The sequence below is a fragment of the Notolepis coatsorum genome (genome assembly GCF_963971535.1).
Source record: "Notolepis coatsorum genome assembly, chromosome: 14".
In the NCBI taxonomy this organism is placed as follows: domain Eukaryota; kingdom Metazoa; phylum Chordata; class Actinopteri; order Aulopiformes; family Paralepididae; genus Notolepis; species Notolepis coatsorum.
Window position 1 is genome coordinate 12,163,233 of NC_140178.1, and position 22,697 is coordinate 12,185,929.

General features: G+C 43.1%; 2 protein-coding genes across 2 annotated transcripts; one reads left to right on the forward strand and one right to left on the reverse strand.

The window, feature by feature from the left end:
- Window positions 1–704: 704 nt before the first annotated feature.
- Window positions 705–10,092, reverse strand: LOC311240415 (carbonic anhydrase 4-like; the record flags this gene model as incomplete). The annotated part of the gene is made up of 6 exons (XM_084329001.1): window positions 705–920; window positions 1,859–2,017; window positions 2,667–2,762; window positions 4,518–4,666; window positions 5,226–5,243; window positions 10,083–10,092. 6 exons carry the CDS (start codon window positions 10,090–10,092, stop codon window positions 705–707), a joined length of 648 nt encoding a protein of 215 aa, XP_084185127.1.
- Window positions 10,093–13,152: 3,060 nt separating this feature from the next.
- Window positions 13,153–19,984, forward strand: LOC311240416 (cornifelin homolog A-like). Its single transcript, XM_084329002.1, has 5 exons — window positions 13,153–13,459; window positions 13,663–13,861; window positions 14,709–14,810; window positions 18,295–18,482; window positions 19,538–19,984. The coding sequence occupies exons 3-5, from the start codon at window positions 14,723–14,725 to the stop codon at window positions 19,667–19,669; spliced, it is 408 nt and encodes a 135-aa protein (XP_084185128.1). The 5' UTR covers window positions 13,153–13,459; window positions 13,663–13,861; window positions 14,709–14,722; the 3' UTR covers window positions 19,670–19,984.
- Window positions 19,985–22,697: the final 2,713 nt, after the last annotated feature.

A 22,697-nucleotide genomic window follows, 5' to 3' on the forward strand; every position in this document is an offset into this window, starting at 1 on the left:
AGTTAAAAAAAAAAAAAAAAAGTAAAAAATAAAAAATTAATAAGTTTTTTATTTTTATTTTTATTTTTATTTATTTTCGGTTTCTCACTTGATTCGATACTCGGTAGTACCGACATGTTTCGGTTCGGTACCTCAAAAGTACCGAATTCGGTACCCATCCCTAGTGACAACACTTTAGTTTATTCTTATTTATTGTGTCTATAAACCATATTATGTATGCAATTGCTGATAAACTGCGTCTTCACACACACACACACACACACACATATGAGGGCCCGATTAGGCCATATACCGTCACTTAAATCATACGTATGCTATTGAAAAAGTTCTGCGTATACCATTGAAATCTGTCACGTATGCTAGTGAAAAGCTTGTGCGTATATACAAACACTGTCGCATATGCTACTGAAAGCTGTCACGTATGCTACTGAAACGTATACTACTGAGATCTGTTACGTATGCTACTGAGAAATATGCAAATTATTTTTTATTTATGCAAATGTAGGCAACTTTATGCTTTTGTTTAACTCTGTGTTAATAAATAAATACAAAATACAATACAAATACAAATACCACCTTTCATCCAATTAAATTAAATTAGGCACAAAGCCACCATCTCTTCTCGTTGTCATTGTTTGTTGAGTGTTTGTTGAGTGTTTGTTGAGTGTTTGTCTGCTAGTTGGAGACGCTCCTCACAGCAGCCACTAGGTGGAGACAGTCTTCAGCAGCAGGCTCAGGACGATGAGGCCCAGCGAGAACCCGGCTCTGGAGCCAGAGCTGGTGGTGGGGGTGGGGCCGGTGGTGTTGGTGGTGACGGTGGTGGTGACGGGCTGAGCGGGCTGGACGCGCCGGAAGATGTTGGTCATCAGTGGTGTGGAGGACACGTTCCCGACATGCAGCTGACTGCTGAAGAGGTCAATCTGGAGGCCGGGGAGAGGTCAGGCGGTTAGCAAACAGAGAGGATTGTGGGACAGCGCCGCTGTTAGCCTTTTCTTCACACGCGTTACCTAGCAACAGCCCCATCTCACTTCAAACATGTAATTATGAACTAGTAAAACTACGTTATAGCCATGCCTACTGAGTAGTATATCAACGTATTTTATAAAACATTTACAATGTGTACATATTACAAATAAGTACATTATATTACATATTATTATTATAATTTTCTTTTTTACGTTCTCAGAAAACGTTCGAGTTCCCCTGCTGGAGAGCGAACCTGGGGCTTCAAGACACCAGGACACCAGAACCACACTGTTACATTAACCAGAACCCTCAAACCCTAACCAGAACCCTAACCACACTGTTACCTTTAATTAATAATTAATAATACCAAACCCTAACCATAACCGTTAGCTGTGTTTGTATCAGGGTGGGTGTCTTAGTCTAGTGGTGAGAGCTGTGTTTGTATCAGGGTGGGTGTCTTAGTCAAGTGGTGAGAGCTGTGTTTGTATCAGGGTGGGTGTCTTAGTCTAGGGGTGAGAGCTGTGTTTGTTTCAGGGTGGGTGGGTGTCTTAGTCTAGTGGTGAAAACTGTGTTTGTATCAGGGTGGGTGGGTGTCTTAGTCTAGTGGTGAGAGCTGTGTTTGTATCAGGGTGAGTGTCTTAGTCAAGTGGTGAGAGCTGTGTTTGTTTCAGGGTGGGAGGCTTAGTCAAGTGGTGAGAGCACTCACCCACAACTACAATCATTGTTGGTTCGACTCCCGGTCACATTTTGACTTTTGCTGACTTATACAAGACGTATTGAGGATATAACATAATGTACATTATGTACCTTTTTTCCTGTGGTCGATCATTTACATCTCTCTTGAGACTTGTGGTGCCAGCTAGCTAACATCTATGATGAAATGAAACCTCACCAAATCTTTACTGATTTTGATCGAGTCCTTGAACACGGTCCAAACCACAGCCTCGTTGCAGGCGGGGGTGGTCAAGGAGCCCATGTAGCGGTAGTACTTGGTACGATCCACTCCTTCTAGCAGATCGTCCAGCGAAAGGCCTGCTGGCAGGGACGCGTGCTGACCTGAAGACGAAGAGACACAGACACACTTCCTCAGAGACGAAGAGACACACGTCCTCAAAGAAGAAGAGACACAGACACACATCCTCAAAGAAGAGACACACATTCTCAGAAAAAAGACGCAGACACATCCTCAGAGACACAGACACAGACCGGTTAACTGTCTGTAGTGTGATAGTGAAAGGGTTAACCGTCTGTAGTGTGATAGTGAAAGGGTTAACAAGTCTTAAAAAGTATTACGTTCCTAATTCTCCATTTAAAGCCTTAAAAGGTCTTGGTTTAACTTGTTGAACCCTGCAGACAGTCAGCCTGATAGGAGATGATTTAACTTGTTGAACCTACAGACAGCCTGATAGGAGATGATTTATCGAAACATCCTCTTAACTTTCAGCGCGACGTTGCTCAGGTGGGCGGTCAAGGCGTTCCGACTGGCAGGTGAGTTAGTCGCATTTCCTGTCAAAACGCAGTCATGGTATAGCGCCCGAGTCTATTGTACCCTGTTCTCTCTCACATACACATACACACACACACACACACACACACACACACACACACACACACACACACACACACACACACACACACACACACACACACACACACACACACACACACACACACACACACACACACACACACATCCTCACCTCGATGAAGAAGCCGAGGGCAGCCAGCCCGGTGGGGTCGGCGATGCCCAGCGACGTGTTCCCGCCGTAGGACGACTTGAGGTTCACGATGTGCATCTGAGGGGAAGCGATGCGGGGGTTAATGAACACCTGGGGCTCAAAACACTCCTCTGCGCCCACTTCTTTGGACTCCTTTTTCAACGCACCTGCATTTTCTTTCCTATTGTTTCAATGGTTTTATATGTACAGTAAAGTACAGTACAAATTTCATTCAATCAATCACAGCGCAGGTGATTGATTGAATGAACATTTTATTAACAGATTGCAGAATGGGTACAATACAGTACGGCTCAATACACAAGAAGTTGAAATTGACCAGCTTTTGGAGTAGAATAGTATGGTTAACAGTGTCGAAAGCTTTCCTTAGATCAAGGAACACAGCCCCCACAACCCCACCCCTGTCCATTGAAGCCTTAACTCTCTCTAAAAAGAAGCATGTTGCTGTTTCTGTTAAATGGTTAGCCCTGAATCCAAATTGCATTGGGTGCAGTGGGAAGGAGCTGTTATTGAGATGATCAGTGACCTGTTTGGCAATCAGTTTTTCAAACACCTTGGACACTATGGGTAGAATACTGATGGGTCTGTAATTGGATGTCATGAGAGGGTCACCACTTTTAAATAAAGGGACCACAACTGCAGGCTTCCATGGGTTAGGAAAACTCCCTTGATTGAAACCCATATTGATTATATGGGTCAGTGACTTCACTATAGAGGAGTTTATCTCTTTCAGCATGAGTGTGTCCATGCCATATATATCCTTAGCTCTTGAGGATTTGATGGATGTAATTATATTTGCAACCGCTATCTCAGTGACTGATTTTGGTACGACTGCTGGTTCATTAATATTGACAGTAGATGGCAGATTAGGAGTACTGTCCTGAACTGCGAAGCTTTGGGCTATTGCGGCCACAGACCTTCAGTTCAATTGGCTTAATTGCAGCTTTGTTTTGACCAGTTAATTTCTTGATCTGACTCCATAACCTTTGAGTTACCGTGGGCATTTTCAATAATTGAGATGAAGAAATCTGCTTTTCCTTTTCTCAGTTCCCTTGTTGTTTTGTTTCTCAACATTAAAAATGTTTGTCTATCGTGAGACAGCTTTGATTTTGTGGCAATTTTTAAAGCATTGTCCCGTTCCTTCATTAGTTTCTTGACCAAATCTTCTTGTAACTCCCTATACGGGTGGAACAACCAGTGACGTTAGACTACACCTCCCTATTGAGATACAAACATACTGGGCCAGTTTAGTTCCGTGAAAAACGAGTCTGCTCTCCAGATGCCAACTGAAACAAAGCATGTTATTGACCAACAGCTCAACAGATGACTCCGGTGTGGCTACTGCCTCGTTAGTCGACAATGGTCGACATCTTGGCTCAAACCGGTGAGTCGACTGTCCCTCAACCTGGGGGCTCTGTTTGATTCCAGATAAAAACACATTCCTCTCATTTGGAAATATCAATTGTTTTTGTTAGCTGAACACGTTTGTCCAAAGTGACTTACAAGTTCTGTACAACAATTCAGCAGGAAGGGTACAACTCTGGCAGCTAAGGGTCAGTGAGATTGCCTATTTTGTCTGATTCAGGCTGTGAGCACAGCAGGTCTTTGATTGATTTAAAATTGTATTAACAGATTGCAGAATGGGACAATACAGTACAGCTCAATACAATTGTTAAGGGGATGCAGACCAGAGAAAGACTTTCGTCTTGTTTACATCAGGGTCCCCCATTTTTTATTCATAATGAATTGTAAGTAAGGGTGCAATTAGCACCGTGCAATCCATTCCCCCAGTCTGATCCCTAGTTGAACCCGTACCTCCATGGCATAGCGCTTGCCGTTCACCGTGTGCTCGGACCCCTTCACCTCAGAGCCGTTGCCCCAGTGCAGGTGGAACTGTAGGCTGTTGTAGGCCTCGGACAGACCCCCCCCGGACACCTGCACGCCACTCCTCAGAGTCACTTTGACTGGAAGCCAAACAAACAGAGGGTGGGTTCAGCTACGTACCGCGACGCTACGGGTTCAAATCCCGGCTTATGACCTTTCGTCGAATTGTCATGGTGCACAATTCGTCGAACTAAACTGTCCCTCTATTCATAACTATTCATAACTGCTAATCTGCCATCTATTCATAACTGCTAAACTGCCCTCTATTCATAACTGCTAAACTGCCCTCTATTCATAACTGCTAAACTGTCCTCTATTCATAACTGCTAAACTGTCCTCTATTCATAACTGCTAAACTGTCCTCTATTCATAACTGCTATTTGCTAAACTTCTCCGAAGTTGCCTACTGCAGCTCTAATAATCCAAAACACAGAATAATGCATTGAGTTTTAAAGCACATTCTTGCATAAAAAAAAAAGAAGTTATTCCAGAAAGCCAGGGCACAAAACGTTGAATAATAAACTGAACAAGCATAACATGCACACAGAGTCAGACATGATGGGGTTGTACAAGAGCACGTGGATGAAAAACATCTCCATACATTAGGCCTACATGTCCCCTTCCTTAACCACCCCTGACCTCTCATCTGCACGACGCCTGTGAGGAGACGTGGAGCGAGAGAGGTCAGAGGTCAGGGGTCTGGACTGGGAGAGATGTCCTCTCTAGGTCAGGGGTCTGGACTGGGAGAGAGGTCGTCTCTAGGTCAGGGGTCTGGACTGGGAGAGAGGTCCTCTGGGTCAGGGGTCTGGACTGGGAGAGAGGTCCTCTAGGTCAGGGGTCTGGACTGGGAGAGAGGTCCTCTGGGTCAGGGGTCTGGACTGGGAGAGAGGTCCTCTAGGTCAGGGGTCTGGACTGGGAGAGAGGTCCTCTGGGTCAGGGGTCTGGACTGGGAGAGAGGTCCTCTCTAGGTCAGGGGTCTGGACTGGGAGAGAGGTCCTCTCTAGGTCAGGGGTCTGGACTGGGAGAGAGGTCCTCTAGGTCAGGGGTCTGGACTGGGAGAGAGGTCCTCTAGGTCAGGGGTCTGGAAACAGTGAATGTGAAGCAGGGCGTAGCTGAAAAAGATCATCCGTGCTCAGAGAACAACCTACCCTGGGTAAATAAAAGGTTAAACATGAAGTGTTTTGTCCCCTTAATCTCACTCTCTGATGCTCTTTATGTAATTATAATCTGGAAAATAGCCTCTTCTCTCTTGACATGGTTCCCTGTAACCTGATTGATTTTGGCCTAACGACCTTTATGGTTCAGAAGCCGACTCACCCCAGCGCTCACGGCAACCTGCTCCATCTTAACTGTGCCCCCTGTGACTCAACTAGGTCACGATAGGCCGAAAACAATAACAAACCCCCCCCCCCCCCCCCCCCTCCGTCCCCCTCTCTCTACCTCTCTCTCCCCCCCCCCCCTCTCTCTCTCTGCACCTATACAGTTACTTTATACTTTTGTCATTTCAAAATGCATCAATAAAATATGTTCATGCATTAGGACCAGAAAGTAAATCTTCCGGTTTACTGAGGGGTACTATTCATGCGTAATTGACTATTTTCCTTTGGGCTAATATTTATATGAAATGCTTGATTGCGATTGGTCAATAGCGCTCGGCAGAGGTCCGTTATTACTCGATAACAGACCTCTGCCGAGCAATAATGACCGCTGTTCGTAGCTGGAGCAATCAAGCCCACTGACACACACTGCATCAGTGCAATCAGTCCACACACCTGCCGGCGATAATAATAACTTTATTTGGGCTGACAGCGGACGGAGCCACAGAACAACTGTGTCTGCATTTGATCTCGTCTTGTCGATGGTGTCAAATGAATTAGGTATATTGTTAGTAAGTTAGCCATGTAATAAGCGGGATAATGTATAGCTATACTCTGTCATTGTTGCAAAATAATTGACCTTCACTACGTTTAGAACACGTCTGTGTTCTAAACTCTGTGTCGGTCAATTATTTTGCGACAATGACAGAGTATACATTATCCCTTACTTGGCACATATCCATACTTTCCTGATGCTTTAGAACAGGCAAAGTAAAGGCCACAATGGAGCGGAGAGAGAGAGAGAGAGAGAGAGAGAGAGAGAGAGAGAGAGAGAGAGAGAGAGAGAGAGAGAGAGAGAGAGAGAGGCACTGAGTCTCATTATGAACAGGGATTAGGTGAACTGTACAGAGCATGTGTGATGATAGATGACTGGTGGGTATTTTGGCATGCTGTCGCTATGGAGACAGGAGGCCATGTCACCAGTTTGTACGGTAGATACGGAGGGAACTTTTTATTTTATTTTTTTTAAACATGACATAAAATTAGACACACAAGCATTAACAGTAAATATCCACAGTAAGTCACAGGATTATACATTCCATTTGAATCAATATAAATGTAGTTTACGAGATATATACCTAATGCTTGCAATCCAATCCAATACATACATATGCTCTTACTCGCTCTTCTCCCCCCCCCCCCCAGGACCCCCCCTTGGATAATCCATCCATTTTCATTCGTTTTTTAACCAGGAATTACAATTCATATGCTAGCCTTTATTTTCTCCACCACTTTTTTTTTTCTTTTTTTTTTTCCTCCTTTTTCCTACGTTTTTCTCCCATCCCAATGTTAGTCGTTATGCCAATCCCCATTCCCCTTCCTGGTCGCTGCGCACCTACCCCCTACAGTCGGTCTGGGAGAGTGGAGGCTATCACATGCTTCCTCCGACACATGTGTAGCCAATCAACCGCTTCTTTTCACCTGGCAGCGCGGACTCTCACTGAGAGAGTGTAACGTGTGGAAGGGTCACACTACCCCCGTTAGATCTTTTCCTCGCTGAGCAGGCGCCCCGACCGAACTGTAGGAGTCACTGTTTACAACGACCAGGACCCACCCACCAGCTTTCCCACCCCTAACACTGCCAATTGTGTTAGTATGAACAACCAGCCAAGCTGGTAGCAACGCCGAGAGCTGGGCTCGAACCCAGCGTCTCCAGCGTTGGTGGCGAGCGCCTTGCCGACTACACCACCTAGTCGCCCACGTAGTTCTTTTTTTAACGACAAATAAAAAACCTTATAACTAACTTTATTTCAACCAAAAATGCTTAAACAATAATGATAGAAGGGAACTCATTTTGTGCAAAAATGGAAAGCTTGCCAATGTTCATGCGGCAGAATTATTACAATAGCCGATAATACATTTTCCCAATGATAAATCCCTATATGGGTGGACCGTGCGGAAAACTAAAGTGACGTCAGACTTGTTAAGATAATGACTGCAGCTTATCTTGCGTTGCATTCGGAGGAAAGGAATCGATGAGAGACGATGAACTCTTTAGCCTTTTTGGCTTGGTTTGTTTTACTTTGGCATAAACATTGCTGTAGCGTGCGTGCACCTGCTACTTCAAGGTGCAGCTAGAACTTCAAGACAGAGAGCTGAGCAGGTGGACACACCCCTTTTATAAACTCAGCATGATGACACAAATGTGCGCCTCTACCTTGTGCTTGAGCGCCCCATAGTGTTACAACAGCATTACTGCACTCTTAATATATACATTGAACACATATACAGTATATATCACATAATAATAATAATAATAATAATAATAATAATAATAATAATAATAATAATAATAATAATAATAATAATAATAATAATAATAATAATAATAATAATAATAATAATAATAATAATAATAATAATAATAATAATAATAATAATAATAATAATAATAATAATAATAATAATAATAATAATAATACAACTGAGGACACTTGTATACCTTAACTCTTAACAAGACTACACCTCCCTATACTGGTCAGACACAGAGAGATGACAATACTGACCAGAGACACAGAGAGAGATGACAATACGACAGTGGGGCGACAGTGGCTCGAGCAGTTGTCTGGCAATCCGGAGGTTCCCGGTTTGATTCCCGCTCTTCCCGGGCAGCGTGTCGATGTGTCCTTGAGCAAGACACTTAACCCCTAATTGCTCCTGATGAGCAGGTTGGCACCTTGCATGGTTGCCTCCGCCGTCGGTGTGTGAATGTGTGAGTGAACGGGTAAAATGTGAGTAACAAATTGTAAAGCGCTTTGGATAAAAAAGCAGCCATTTACCATTTACAATACTGACCAGAGAGAGATACACAGAGAGATGACAATACTGACCAGAGTGACTCAGGGAGCCTCATAATACCCCCTTGATCCCATTATCTGTACAATATGCCTGCTCCCCCTCTTAACACTAGGCTGATTGCAGAACCCACTCTCCAAATACAGTCCCCTGCTTAGGAAGGACGGTTCCTGGAACAATGAAACATTAAGTCAAGAAGATGATAATAGATAGACATCGGTAGGGTGGAGAAAGGTGTGTGTGTGTTTATGTTTATGTTTATTAGGACCCCCATTAGTCATCATCAACGTGTTGACTATTCTTCCTGGGGTCCTCACAGATATACACATACAAAAATGTGTGTGTGTGTGTGTGTGTGTGTGTAGTGATAAAACTCTCGTTTTTTCTAGCTGTTCCAACAAGGGAAACTAAATTTAGAACAGTACCGTTATGAAATTGCATTCTCATCTAACAACAATGAAAACGAGTTCAGTACAGTTATGAAACTGATCTCCTCTTACAACAATGCCAACTCAGACAAACATCCCTATTTTCATCCCTGTGGCTAATAGATGGTGTATGACGTAAACATTTAGGTCAATGACATTGTGTGAATAGAATAGAAATATTGAGATGATCCTCTTCTCATTAGACAAAACAAACGATGATCCAACAGATGAATTTAGACTGAAAAGAGTCGCCAACACTTGAGGTGAAATACAAAAGATATACATGTAAAAAACAAAACAAAAAGAAAAACACTCTAAACTGTGTTTAGACAGATGACAAAAGGAGCATTTCTGACTACACATCTCTGTCTACACTATTCTGACTACACTTCTCTCACTACACTATTCTGACTACACCTCTCTCACTACACTATTCTGACTACACGTCTCTCACTACAATATTCTGACTACATCTCTCTCACTACACTATTCTGACTACATCTCTCTCACTACACTATTCTGACTACATCTCTGGTAGTGGCGGTGGCGACGGTCGCGGGTCCCCGACGACGTGGCCTCCGTCGAACTCCACCGGCGACATCGGGTGGGGGGAAATGGGGCTGGAGCACTGCACGCTCCTCCTCCATATCCCTGCAGGCTGCCGTCATGAGCTGCATCGCCGACCCGAAGAGCCCAGCATCGGAGAGGGGTGCCGTAAGCAGGGGAAGCTTCTTCCTGTCCGGTACTCTCGCCCTGCTCCAGCCAAAGATGGCGCTGGGACAGAGTGGCCAGGGCGCGTATCTTCCCGGCGGCTATGGCCTGCAGCTGGATCAGATGCAGGATGGCTCCAGCCGCCTGGGCGTGCAGGACTTGTTGTTGTTCGTCCAGCACCGTACCGCCCGTCATCATCCCGGACATAAACCGCGCTAGCTGCGCGATGTTGGATGTCGCAGCTAGGGTTTGAGTCCCGGCGATAAACGACTGGTCACTCCAGTTGGCCAACTGCCTAGCCGATTTCCCTTGGGGAACCGGCTTCCGCAACGGCTCCCACACCACCTCAGGACAAAGGAGAGACGCCATCGGTCTATCAAGCCGAGGCACCCCTTCCTGATGAATTGAAAATGGGGGACCCTGATGTAAACAAGACGAAAGTCTTTCTCTGGTCTGCATCCCCTTAACAATTGTGTGTATTGAGCTGTACTGTATTGTACCCATTCTGCAATCTGTTAATAAAGTTTTCAATCAATCAATCAATCAATCCTTCATTCCCTCGACCAAACCCGCCACCCGCGTGACTTGCACGTAGGCAGGGGTAAGCCCAGTGATGTGGGAGACCACCTGTCCCTGACGCACGTAGGCCTCCATTGAGGGGAAGAATGGGCAGACAACGCCCGTCTCCCTCACAGGACGACGTTGCCATAGATGACCTATCATGTCATCGGGGACAGGAGCAGGCAGTGGCTGCGGCAGTGGCACGCCATTAGCGACGGCTACTGCCGCCATGAGCTCCGGGAACAAGGCACGTAATTCCCCATGCGAACCTTCCTCCACTAAGCTCGCGTCCCTCACATACAAGAGGCTACCGCTCACTGCAGTGCCACCATCCGATGTGGCTGATAGCAGGGCATCTCGTCGCTGAGTCGGAGGTTCTAACCCAACATCAGAATACGAGGGACCCCAAGGAGACATACCACCCCCTGCCACACCCTGAGAGGGGGAGAGTGATGCGTCCCCACCGGGGCGTCAAATAAGAGCGCCTCTGCTCCCACCATGAAATCCTCCGTTTCCATCGGCCACGGAGAAGCAGAAGCACCCTCATCTGGCTCCAGCAGCTCACCAAAACCAGGCCGTTCGCCCCTGCAAGCCACCCTCCTACGACGGGAGCGAGCAGAGGCGAAACGTTTGCGTCTCAGATCCTCTGCCACCAGAGGAGCCGTCTGCCCATCAGCCGACGGCCCCCCGGCGGCGGAGGAACCAGAGCAGGAACCAGGCCATCTCACAGGAGATGCCCCTGGTACACCAGCTCCTTGGAGAGGCAAGCTATCCACCGGACGCCGATCGGGCGCGACTGCCTGCCACGACCGCAGAGTCAATCCCGCCCCAAGACGCACGGCGGAGGCGGCAATGGAGAACCGCTGGTGAAGGGTGACGTTGCTAGCGCGACCCCCGAAGAAAACATTATAACTTAGCTTTTTTCTACTTAAAATTGTGAGAGAGAGAAAAAAACAAGAGATAATGTTAACGCAGCTCCAACTTTCTTCAAAAATGATTCAGCAAACTTAAAGTGGTGTAAACAGGCACTCAATGTGGTGAAAATTGAAGAAGGAGCTGATGGTATGGCCACACCCCTGCTTATGTAGGTAGCGGATGGGGGTGTGGCCAGACAGATGATGGTAGGTAAAGGTACACTGAATTTATTTCAGTTCAATACTGGATATGAAGAGTAATGCACTATGACGCTGAGCAGAGCTATGCGATATATAACTTGTAAGTCACTTTGGATAAAAGCGTCAGCTAAATGACAAAATGTACAGTGACGCCACAGATTACTTGTAAATAATTTCTGATTACTGATTACTGATTACTCCTAAAGTAATCTAGTTACTTTACTGATGACTTGATTATCAAAGTAACTAAAGAAAGTAACTAGGTTACGAAGTCATCTCGTCCCCCCTGCTGCTGCCACAACATAAGAATGACAACAGTCTTTTTTAAATAATGCTTTATTGAAAGTGCATAATGTCATAAATCATGATTGGCTGCTCAGACAGGTCATCATGAGACGTCATCAGCCATCAGGCCATATAAGGTCACAGCTGTCCACTGCTCAGGCACTCTAGGACAGTGGTTCCCAAACGAAATAAAATAGAAAATGTATATAATATAATTTTAATTAAAAATTAAATTGTAAAACCGTTGTGTAATATAGAACATGGTATTATAGTTTGTTATTCTCATGTGTGCGTGCGCGGGCGCACGTCCCATCTCCGGTCTAGCTGACTGTACCCCTGGCTCTCTTATCATCAGCATTATGAGATAGTAACTAAATAGTAACGCACAGCCACTTAGTAACTGTAATCAGATTACTGGCTTGTAAAAAGTAAGTAAGTTAGATAACTATTTACTGAAAAAGTTATCAGATTAGAGTAACTAGTTACTTAGTAACTAGTTACTGGCATCACTGGACTAGAGGGACAGCCAGAGGAGACTGCAAAATCCCATTTAGAAGGAGTGGCATCAGTGGCGGTTGGAATGCCCCACGGGCCCTGAGGCGAGATTGACAGCTCGGGCCAGCTCGCCCCCCCCCCCACACACACACAACCCGGCACCCGGAACATCCCTCCCTCCTCCCACGTGTGCGCAACACGCACGGTAATAAGAACGCTTCAATAAGGATGTACACACTGAAAATCGTTTAATGGTCCACTCAAACTGTACAAATATATAGTGATATATAGTGTAACGTTCCCAGGGCCGGGCCTTGCGGGTCCGGCTATATGAATAACGGTGAACATTTGTGTGTTCAAAACAATGTTTTATTTTTTTACTAGACATCACTCAGGTGTATTATTGATGCTCTCATTGATACTATGTTTGTTTCTGAAGTGTGTGTGTGTGTGTGAGAGATATATATAGAGAGAGGGGGGGCTTTGGTAGACTATTGCATTGGTCCATTCATTGAAGATGAACGCGATGCGACATCCTTTACTAGGCTCACCCACCAACAGTGCAGGTGCTGAACTGCTGATCCGAATGTATAGGTAAAAACCATATTATGCGTTTTCATCAATAAAAAAATGACACAAAAAAAAAACCGCTCGCGCGCTTACACGCGCTCGCATTCACTGGGGGCCAACTAATACATTCTTTCATGGGGCCCAGAATCTGGAGCTTCACCCCTGCCTGGGTGTGGAGACATTCCTTCATGTTACCTGGTCCTGTGCTGTCTGTATCATTCATCGTTGTTCCTGTGCTGTATGTATCAAACTTTCGTCCTATTAGTGTTGCTCTGTCCAAAAGTAAGTGTATATTAGTTTCTCTTTTGTCATCTTTGATTTCGTGTGTTATGTCCATTTTCTGGTTAGGTTTGGTTTATAGTAAGTGTCAGCACGGCTGTGCCTATTGTTGTACTTTTGAGTAAACACTCTGAATTGTGATCATCGACTCCTGCCTCATCTCCCTGCTTATTCTTCCTGCTGCCTTGGGTTCTACCACCACGTATCGTAACACACAGCCACTTAGTAACTGTAATCAGATTACTGGCTTGTAAAAAGTAAGTAAGTTGGATAACTATTTACTGAAAAAGTCATCAGATTAGAGTAACTAGTTACTTAGTAACTAGTTACTGGCATCACTCGACTAGAGGGACGGCCAGAGGAGACTGCAAAATCCCATTTAGAAGGAGTGGCATGGATAGTCTTATCTCACACCTAACCTGTTATGTTGTACATTTGTGTTGCTTTCTTTCAATTCAAGTTTCGCAGCATTCGTATGCGAGCAGTTGCCCAACATACATACCTGCGGTGCCTTCAGTCGTTATCCACATACCTCCCTCTCAGTTCTGGACCAGATAAATTGCAGCGTGTCTGTGGTTGACTTCTAGCTTCAGAAGAGCACAGGTCATCATCTCCCTTCACTCTCGCTGAGCTTCCGATTCATCAACAAGGGAACAGAGGTAAGCTACTAAGACTAGTATGCCTCATGCTATAGTCTACCCATATACTCTGTATGATAGCATGATGTACGACAGTGCTGTATATAGCAATATTTATATTTACAGTATATTCTTATATTTACTGCATAATATATATCCATATTGTCTGTATATACCTGCATATAACTCCTCCATATACTTACGTATACACCTGCATATAACTCATAGCATGTACAATAATGCTGTATACCTTACCATATATATATGTATTCTGACCACATACCTATCCACACCTCATTTACCTGCATATAGTCCTTTTACATATCTGTAGATACAATATCTACAGTATATCTGTACATATCAGTTATGCTGCTGGACAGTGACTACTACCATACTGTCTTTATACCTGTACCACTGTACATATTATACTACAACTCTGTAAATACATCTGATTAGCACGACACTCCGTATACACACTAGTACTCATTTGTATATTTTGTACCCAGTTTTATCACCTGTACATTTTATATTGCTGTTGCACTTTACTGCTACATTTGCACTCTGGTTGGATGCTAAACTTCGTTGTACTGTACTTGTGCTGTATAATGACAATACATTTTAATCTAATCTAATCTAATAATGAAAAATCTTGTCTACTTTGACATTCTAGATTGTATTAGAAGTTAAATGGAAATGATGAGAAATAAAATGTTCATTTTCAATATCTGAAATGAAGAAGAAAAAAAAAGACTAATATTTGTACTGTCTTTTACTATCATGCACTCTGCTACTAATGAATCTTGCCTATATTACTACTAATGAGGTTTCATTGCTATAATGTAATAATATGTCGATGTTGTGTATGCAGGCTAATCTTTGACCATGGCAGTGGTAGTACAGCAGCCTCAGATGACTGGGACTCAAGAATGGGACTCAAGCCTGCTAGATTGCTGCGATGACATGAGTACATGTGAGTATCAACGCCTCAAGCCTGCTCATACCAATCGACAGTAGCCTAACTGAAATGCCTGGTTCAAAAACAATCTTTATTTATTTAGCCTTTGTTTAAAGGAACATGCCAACATTCCTCCGCTACAGCTGCCCCCATCCTCTGGAACGCTCCTTTCCAACCATATCCGTCATGGAGACACTCTTTCATCATTTAAACAAGCCTTCAAAACTCACCTTTTTATCCTTTCAACCCATGAACTTTTTGACCCCAACAACATGAACAACCCATTTTCCCCTCTCTACCAAAACTGTAATGTATTGTATAGTTTTGTTAAAGAGTCTTTGAGCATTTGGAAAAGCGCTATATAAATCTAATGTATTATTATTATTACTATGGGAAAGCTATCCAGCTGCAAGCTAGCCTAGCTTAACACAAATTAATGAAAGCGGATATGCATTAATTTGTGCTAAGCTAGGCTAGCTTGCAGCCAGATAGCTTTCTACTGAACACACAGAGAGGAAATTGGTATCTATTTTCTTATATGACTCTGGGGAAGACGGTATGTGCATTTCCCATAATGTTGCTGTGTTCCAAGTTACTATTTAGCCAGTTCAAGTTAAAATCTCCCACCAACAATAGTGTAGAGGTCTAAGCACTCGGGTCGGCTGGGTAGTGTAAAGGGTCCCCCATTTTCAATTCATAATGACAGTTCATGAAGTTTATCTTGGAATAATGATGGATAAGATAACGTTATTTGAAGAAGCTCTTGGTACCCAAACTCCTGTATCCAATAATAATAATAATAAGACGGGAACCTGATGTAAACAAGATGAAAGTCTTTCTCTGGTCTGCATCCCCTTAACAATTGTTTGTATTGAGCCGTACTCTGTATTGTACCCATTCTGCAATCGGTTAATAAAGTTAATTAAAACACAGTGCAACATGGGTATGAAATCGCCAACGCACCCCTGACCACACCCCCAAATGTGTCCCCTCCACCATTGAAAACAAAATTACGCCCTTGTGTAAAGGTCTCCGTCTATACCACCCAGTCCCGGGTTATATTCTGGTATGTTCCTAAAATGTATGGAATATATTGTCATATCTCGTGACTTGGGACACTATTTCCATTCTGGCACGTTCACCTAGAGCCCGTCACGGACGACGATTGATAATTACTATGAACAAAGTACCTTTAATGCGAGACCCCCGAAATCGCCTTTTTGCTTTTTTTTTTTTCCATATTGCGATTTTGTTATATTTTGGTTCCTTAACATGTCTTATTTCAAACTAGTGGCAATAAAATATCGAAAACAAACAATTAGTTGTTTATTTTACTTACTTTTTGTCTGATTGTGTCCATACATCACCATTACAATACAGAACTTTGAGGGTGTTTTCTCAAAAACTAGTTTTTATGCATTTTACTTACACACAAAGACATGGAACTCCATTTCCCTAGTACCACTACCTACACACACCAAACTTTCCACATGTCTTCCTATCCATATCCTGCTTCTAATTACAAAAGGGTTTGTTGCTATATCATTCATAGCCGGGTCCGGGTTTATAGTACATTTTATACCAAAACCAGGTGCCAAGTTTAGTTTTGAACGTATCAACAAAATAAAACCAAGTTTTTGAATCTGGCATTATCCATGTTGGTGATTTGTGTCTTGGCAATATATGCAAATGTAAGCATATTTAATGAGGAAGTGCTTCATTTGCATATATAAACATACATTTCTGAAAACTTGCAATATATTTTTTCTTATAGTTTATATAACAAACTGGGAATGTTTCATAGTGATAGCGGCCGGCGACTGCACATGTATCGGAGGAGGCAACAGGGGAAAGAATTTCACCCCATAACACTTTGAGCGCCAGCTATTATCCTCATCCTGTAGAAAATGTGCCACGCTTTAAAGGGGAACTCCAACATTTTGGGAAATTAGCTTATTTAACATCTTCCCTGGAGTTAGACAAGAAGATACATACCTTTTTTGTCTCTGTGCGTGCATTTTAGCTTTGGGAATAGACGCTCCGTTAGCATAGCTTAGCTTCATCACTGGAAGTGAGGCAGGACAGTAGCCTTACAGTGCCTTACAGTGTATTGCAAGGTCTGACATTGACCAAACTTGATATGCATGACCTTGGTGGGCTCTAGGTCAACTCCTGAAAAGGGGGTCAATGTCAGACCTTGCAATCAAAAGTTAGGGGGCGCACTGAAATTATGGCAAGGGTTATTAGCCCCCTAACTTTTGATTGCAAAGTCTGACATTGACCCCCTTTTCAGGAGTTGACCTAGAGCCCACCAAGGTCATGCATATCAAGTTTGGTCAATGTCAGACCTTGCAATACACTGTAAGGCTACTGTCCTGCCTCACTTCCAGTGATGAAGCTAAGCTATGCTAACGGAGCGTCTATTCCCAAAGCTAAAATGCACGCACGGAGACAAAAAAGGTATGTATCTTCTTGTCTAACTCCAGGGAAGATGTTAAATAAGCTAATTTCCCAAAATGTTGGAGTTCCCCTTTAAAATATAGGCATTTTCACTGTGCGTCGCAGTGTTTGCAGGGCTATATCTATATTCTATACTTAGTATAGCTATGGAGACAATACTATGGCTCATTTGACAGTAACTATCCCTTGTCCAAAATATTAAAAAGAATAAAAATGTTCAGGTATACGTTCGCGTGTTATCCCGTGGTGAATATTGTATAGTTTCAGAGTGATCCTGGCTAATTCCTGGAAACTGCGTTATGGAGCGATATGTGAATTTTGCTAAAGGAGTTTGCGTTGCTCGCCTGGACACATGACTATTTCCAAATCAAAGGTATATAATAGGTATTTATGTATAGGTATGTTTCATCATGAATGCATCAAAGGGGGGGGGGGGGGGGGGTCGTTTTTGATGCTCTGATCGTCAGCAGCGGCATTTTTTTTTTAATACTACAGTACATACGTTGATCGTTGCCATCGATGTGAAATCATTGTTGGATCAAAGTAGGATTGATATCATATAGTCCTTACCTTTTACTAGGAGGTATCCCAAAAAGAATATTCCAATTGTCTGATCGCGATTTCCAGTATTGATGTCCATCGGGTCCCTGACATGAACTGGCACAAAATATGCATGCAGTGTGCTGAATGCGTTTCAAAGTGCTCGGATGAAGCGATTCACTTGGCTTGGTCTAAATTATCTGCCCGTACCATATACGATGTAAGACACTGTGTGAAATAAGGTTTCAAAGGGTAGGCGATACTGCCACCTAGCAGGATTTGGCCGGTATTGCACTCTCGGCGTCTCAGAATGAGTCCCAATGATACGCAGAGGTCCGTGAGACAGCATAGAATAAAAAAATCTAATAAAAGAAAAAACTATGAGAACCTGAGTTGGCGGTCAACCCGCTGGCGAGATAACCAGAGAAATCTCGGGGTTGGTGCAGAAAGGGTTAAGAAAGTTATTATTACATTATCAATTATCTATTTTTTTCTTCAGGCTGCTACGCCTTCTGGTGCTGTCCCTGCTTCGCCTGCACCACCACGGGGAAGTTTGGAGAGAGCAGGTGCCTCCCCCTGCTGGACATCTGTAGCCCGGCCGCCCTGTCAGCCTGCGGCATTCCACTCTTTGCCCCTCCTGCTAGTCTGAGCCTGCGGGTTGCCATCCGCCAAAAATATGGAATCAAGGTTCTGTGCATTATTATCATTTCTCTGTTTAATATGTATGATATGTACGTCCCCCCCCCTACACAGTTCTCCCTGTAAGGTGTATTATTAACTCTTCTGCCCCCTTAGCAACTATTTTGTGTTTTTTGCCTATATTTCTTTGTGTTTCTGACTTTCTGTGTACAACGATGGCTGTGTTGATTATTATGTCATGAAATTGTGTCTGTTTGCTTATTTTCCATATATTCACAGAATTTGAAAAGATTCGATTTTGAAACCCTCTAACACAAAAGTTAACAATATTAGGGTTAGGGTTAGGGTTACCCAGACAGAAAGATTAGGAGAAGGTAAAATCTCATCCCTGTGCCCGTGCCCACCCCAACACTTGCTCAACAGTCCCCTAACCTAACCCCAACCTTAACCCCAACCCTAACCCTAACCCTAACCCTAACCCCAACCCTAACCCCAACCCTAACCCTAACCCTACAAACCGAAATATTTGGAATCTTTGATAGATATGTTGAGTTAGGTTCATAGTGGTATTCATAAAAAAAGAATTGGAACGAAATATTACAAATTAAGTTTTTTATGACCTTGAACGTGATGCAATATTTTCATGCACTAAGACAACTCTGTCAGTTATTTAACAAGGCACAAGGGTTAAAGTAAATCAATCACTCTGTGAATCTATTTGACTGGAACATCTTGTGACTCAGATGAATTCTGTTGTATATTTTTGACACAGTCTCATTAGTGTTAGTGCTAACATTCACTTAATGGTTATGGTTAAGACATGCAGTTAGGGTTAAGGTTAGGGTTCGATCCCCAGAAGGGGAACTTGGTCAATATATTACTTATGGCTATAACATTTCCCTGTGGTCCATCAGTACTTAATTTACATATTTTATGCAAGATCGGGCTGATATTTTCCCCCGTGTCTCAAGTAATTTCCTGTTGGCAAGCACATTGCCCAAAGGAAGTTGCCCAGTGTACCGCCACCTTTTATATAATGAATGAATGAATAAAAAAGGACTACAGCGACCGCCACCAACTCTGCTCCCTCTTCTTGCCTCCAGGGGTCCATCTGTAAAGATGTCTGCGCCTCCTGCTTCTGTGTGTGGTGCTCCTGGTGCCAGATGGCCAGGGAGATAAAGACACGGAACAAAAAACCGGTCGTCATCAACATCCAGGCGGCTAGACAATTCTGACTGCACATCTCTCTCTACACTATTCTGACTACACGTCTCTCTCTCTACACTATTCTGACTATACATATCTCTCACTACACTATTCTGACTACACGTCTCACTCTCTACACTATTCTGACTACACATCTCTCTCTCTCTCTACACTATTCTGACTACATCTCTCTCACTAATTCCGTCTGTGTTTATTACCTGTGTATGGAGAAAATAATTGTTTGTTTATGTAAATATGCTACCTGAGGGTGCATTTCCACTGTTTTATATGCTTGATTGAATATGTTTGCATTGGTTCATAGTAAAAAGAACACATTTTCTCAATCCGGTTTTGTGTTGTACATTATACAGTATATACAGTATGAAAACTAACTGTCAGGTCATATGTTAGATACTGTGCTGAAAAAAAGGATACCAAACATACCATGGTAAAACATTTTAAAATGGGAATTATACAATTTAAATCAAAATGAGCTAAAACATTGAAAATATCCCACAACTCCGAAGAGTTTTAATACAAGTCAACTTGGGAAAGGTATTCTCGCAGACACTCACGAGAACGCCGCCATCTTGGTATTGGGGAAACAAACGGATTTCTACGATCAAATGTATGCGTTGAGCTCCGTTTTTATTACATATTTTATCACATTCTTGTTAATTTCATAACCTTTTCATATAATTTGTTTTGAAAATATTGAGGTCAACATTTCACTATTTCGAAAGCCTTTCTGGTGATTCTAAGTGCATGTTTCCCCCAAGCCATACATAGACATGCACTTAGACAGAAAGTTAAAAAGACAGGAAGTTGACTTCGAGAATTGAGACTATGACAGATGTATAATGCAGTTGTGTTGTGTCATGACTCGTGAGGAAGGTGACATACCCACTCTAATCATTTTCTTTCCGTGATTTGGGTTTCAAATGTGGAATGGATGAGGTTGACCCGCCTCATCAATCTGCTCAACGGTGATCACACTACCCAGGAGTCGGACCTTCATTTATGATGAATTGAAAATGGGGGACCCTGATGTAAACAAGACGAAAGTCTTTCTCTGGTCTGCATCCCCTTAACAATTATGTATTGAGCTGTACTGTACTGTTCCCATTCTGCAATCTGTTAATAAAGTTTTCAATCAATCAATCGCTCCTCCGGTGATAGAAACCGGCGTCACACGATTGGCGCACATGTCACATGACCAGAAACGTCAGTGGCCAATCGGATCGCGCAAACCGAACGCGGAAGTGCAACCCCGTTAGGGAAAATATTCACTCGAGGAGAAGGAAAGTTAAACACACACTCTGCCGCTCTGCATGCGCTGGGTGCTGCTGTGATAATACAGAAGGGCAGAGCTGCCACCTACTGGTGACAAGAGGAAGTGTCTCTGCACCGTGACGGTTTGTTAGACTTGATGATTGAATGAATGAATGAATGAAAACTTTATTTAACAGATTGCAGAATGGGTACAATACAGTAGGGCTCAATACACACAATTGTTAAGGGGATGCAGACCAGAGAAAGACGTTTGTCTTCTTTACATCAGGGTCCCCCTTCTTCTCCTAGAAATACATGTCTATTTCTACATTTATTCATTTAGCTTGAAGCTTTTATTCAAAGCGACTTACAAGTTCTGTACAACAAGTCAGCAGGAAAGGTACAACTCTGGCAGCTAAGGGACATAAAAATAAGTAAATATCATAAGTAACATTGTCTGTCAAAACAGTGTTGAACTTGAGTGCTACAGTATTGAATGAATTAATGAATGAATGAATGAATGAATGAATGAATGAATGAATGAATGAATGAATGAATGAATGAACGAATGAACGAATGAATGAACGAATGAATGAAAACGTTATTAACAGATTGCAAAATGGGTACAATACAGTACGGCTCAATAGGATGCAGACCAGAGAAAGACGTTTGTCCTGTTTACATCAGAGTCCCCCATTTTCAATTCATAGTGACATTTATGACATACACAACATACATGACATTTATGGCATAGGGACATACAGGTATTTAGTACTGTTACATTTGTGACATATACGATATGCAAATATACAGTACTGTTACCCATAGATCCTGACTATGATGGGGAGGGGACTGTACATTAGGAGGGGGTGGGTGGGTGGGAGATAATATATACATACGGTGGGGAGGAGACTGTACATTAGGAGGGGGTGGGTGGGTGGAAGAGAAATATACATACGGTGGGGAGAGAATATATACATGCGGTGGGGAGGAGACTGTCTATTAGAAGGGGGTGGGGGGTGAATACTAGTATATCTAGACATATTAGCATAGTAGGTAGTAGCAGTGTTGTAGTCGAGTCGCTAAATCTCGAGTCTCGAGTCCCCAGTGTTCGAGTCCGAGACGAGTCCATGTCCGAGTCACCAAAGAAGAGCCAGAGTCGAGTCTGAGTCGAGTCCCCATTATTACCCTAGTCTGAGTCCAAGTCCAAGTCATCAAGGTTGAGTCCACTCCACTCTGGCAGTCAAAGAGCTGACGTACAAATTAAAAAAGGTCTACATTAAACATAAATGACACAGCGGTCACCGTTTCAAAGGGAGTTTATTTACTTTGTGACACAATAGCCAAACAAATTCACTAGCCATCAATATCTTATGCCAAATGATTAGGGCCTATTACAAAAATTCTAATAAATAACTATTATCAATTAACAAGTCCGAGTCCTCGTCTGCACCTTCCGAGTCCGAATGCAGTCAATCCTCGAGTCCAAGTCCAAGTCAGAGTCATCAGTGCTCAAGTCCAAGTCCAGTCACGAGTCCTGAAAATCAGTCCAGGACTCAGACTCGAGTACAACGGACTATAGTATAAAAGATAGTACGAAGGTTAGTCGTTTTTTTCTTCTTCATCATTTCAGATATTGATTGAAGACGTTGTATATTTGTTTGATTCTTTGGTTATACCATACCATACCATACCATACCATACCATACCATACCATACCATACCATACCATACCATACCATACCATGCCATAACATACCATACCATACCATAGCATACCATACC

Bases quoted from the DNA above. Each gene is read 5' to 3' on its own strand.
- LOC311240416 (XM_084329002.1), top strand. From the start codon at position 14,723: ATGGCAGTGGTAGTACAGCAGCCTCAGATGACTGGGACTCAAGAATGG. The intron at 14,811-18,294 runs GTGAGTATCAAC...TTTTTTCTTCAG, and splicing joins CTGCGATGACATGAGTACAT to GCTGCTACGCCTTCTGGTGC. The intron at 18,483-19,537 runs GTTCTGTGCATT...TCTTGCCTCCAG, and splicing joins GCCAAAAATATGGAATCAAG to GGGTCCATCTGTAAAGATGT.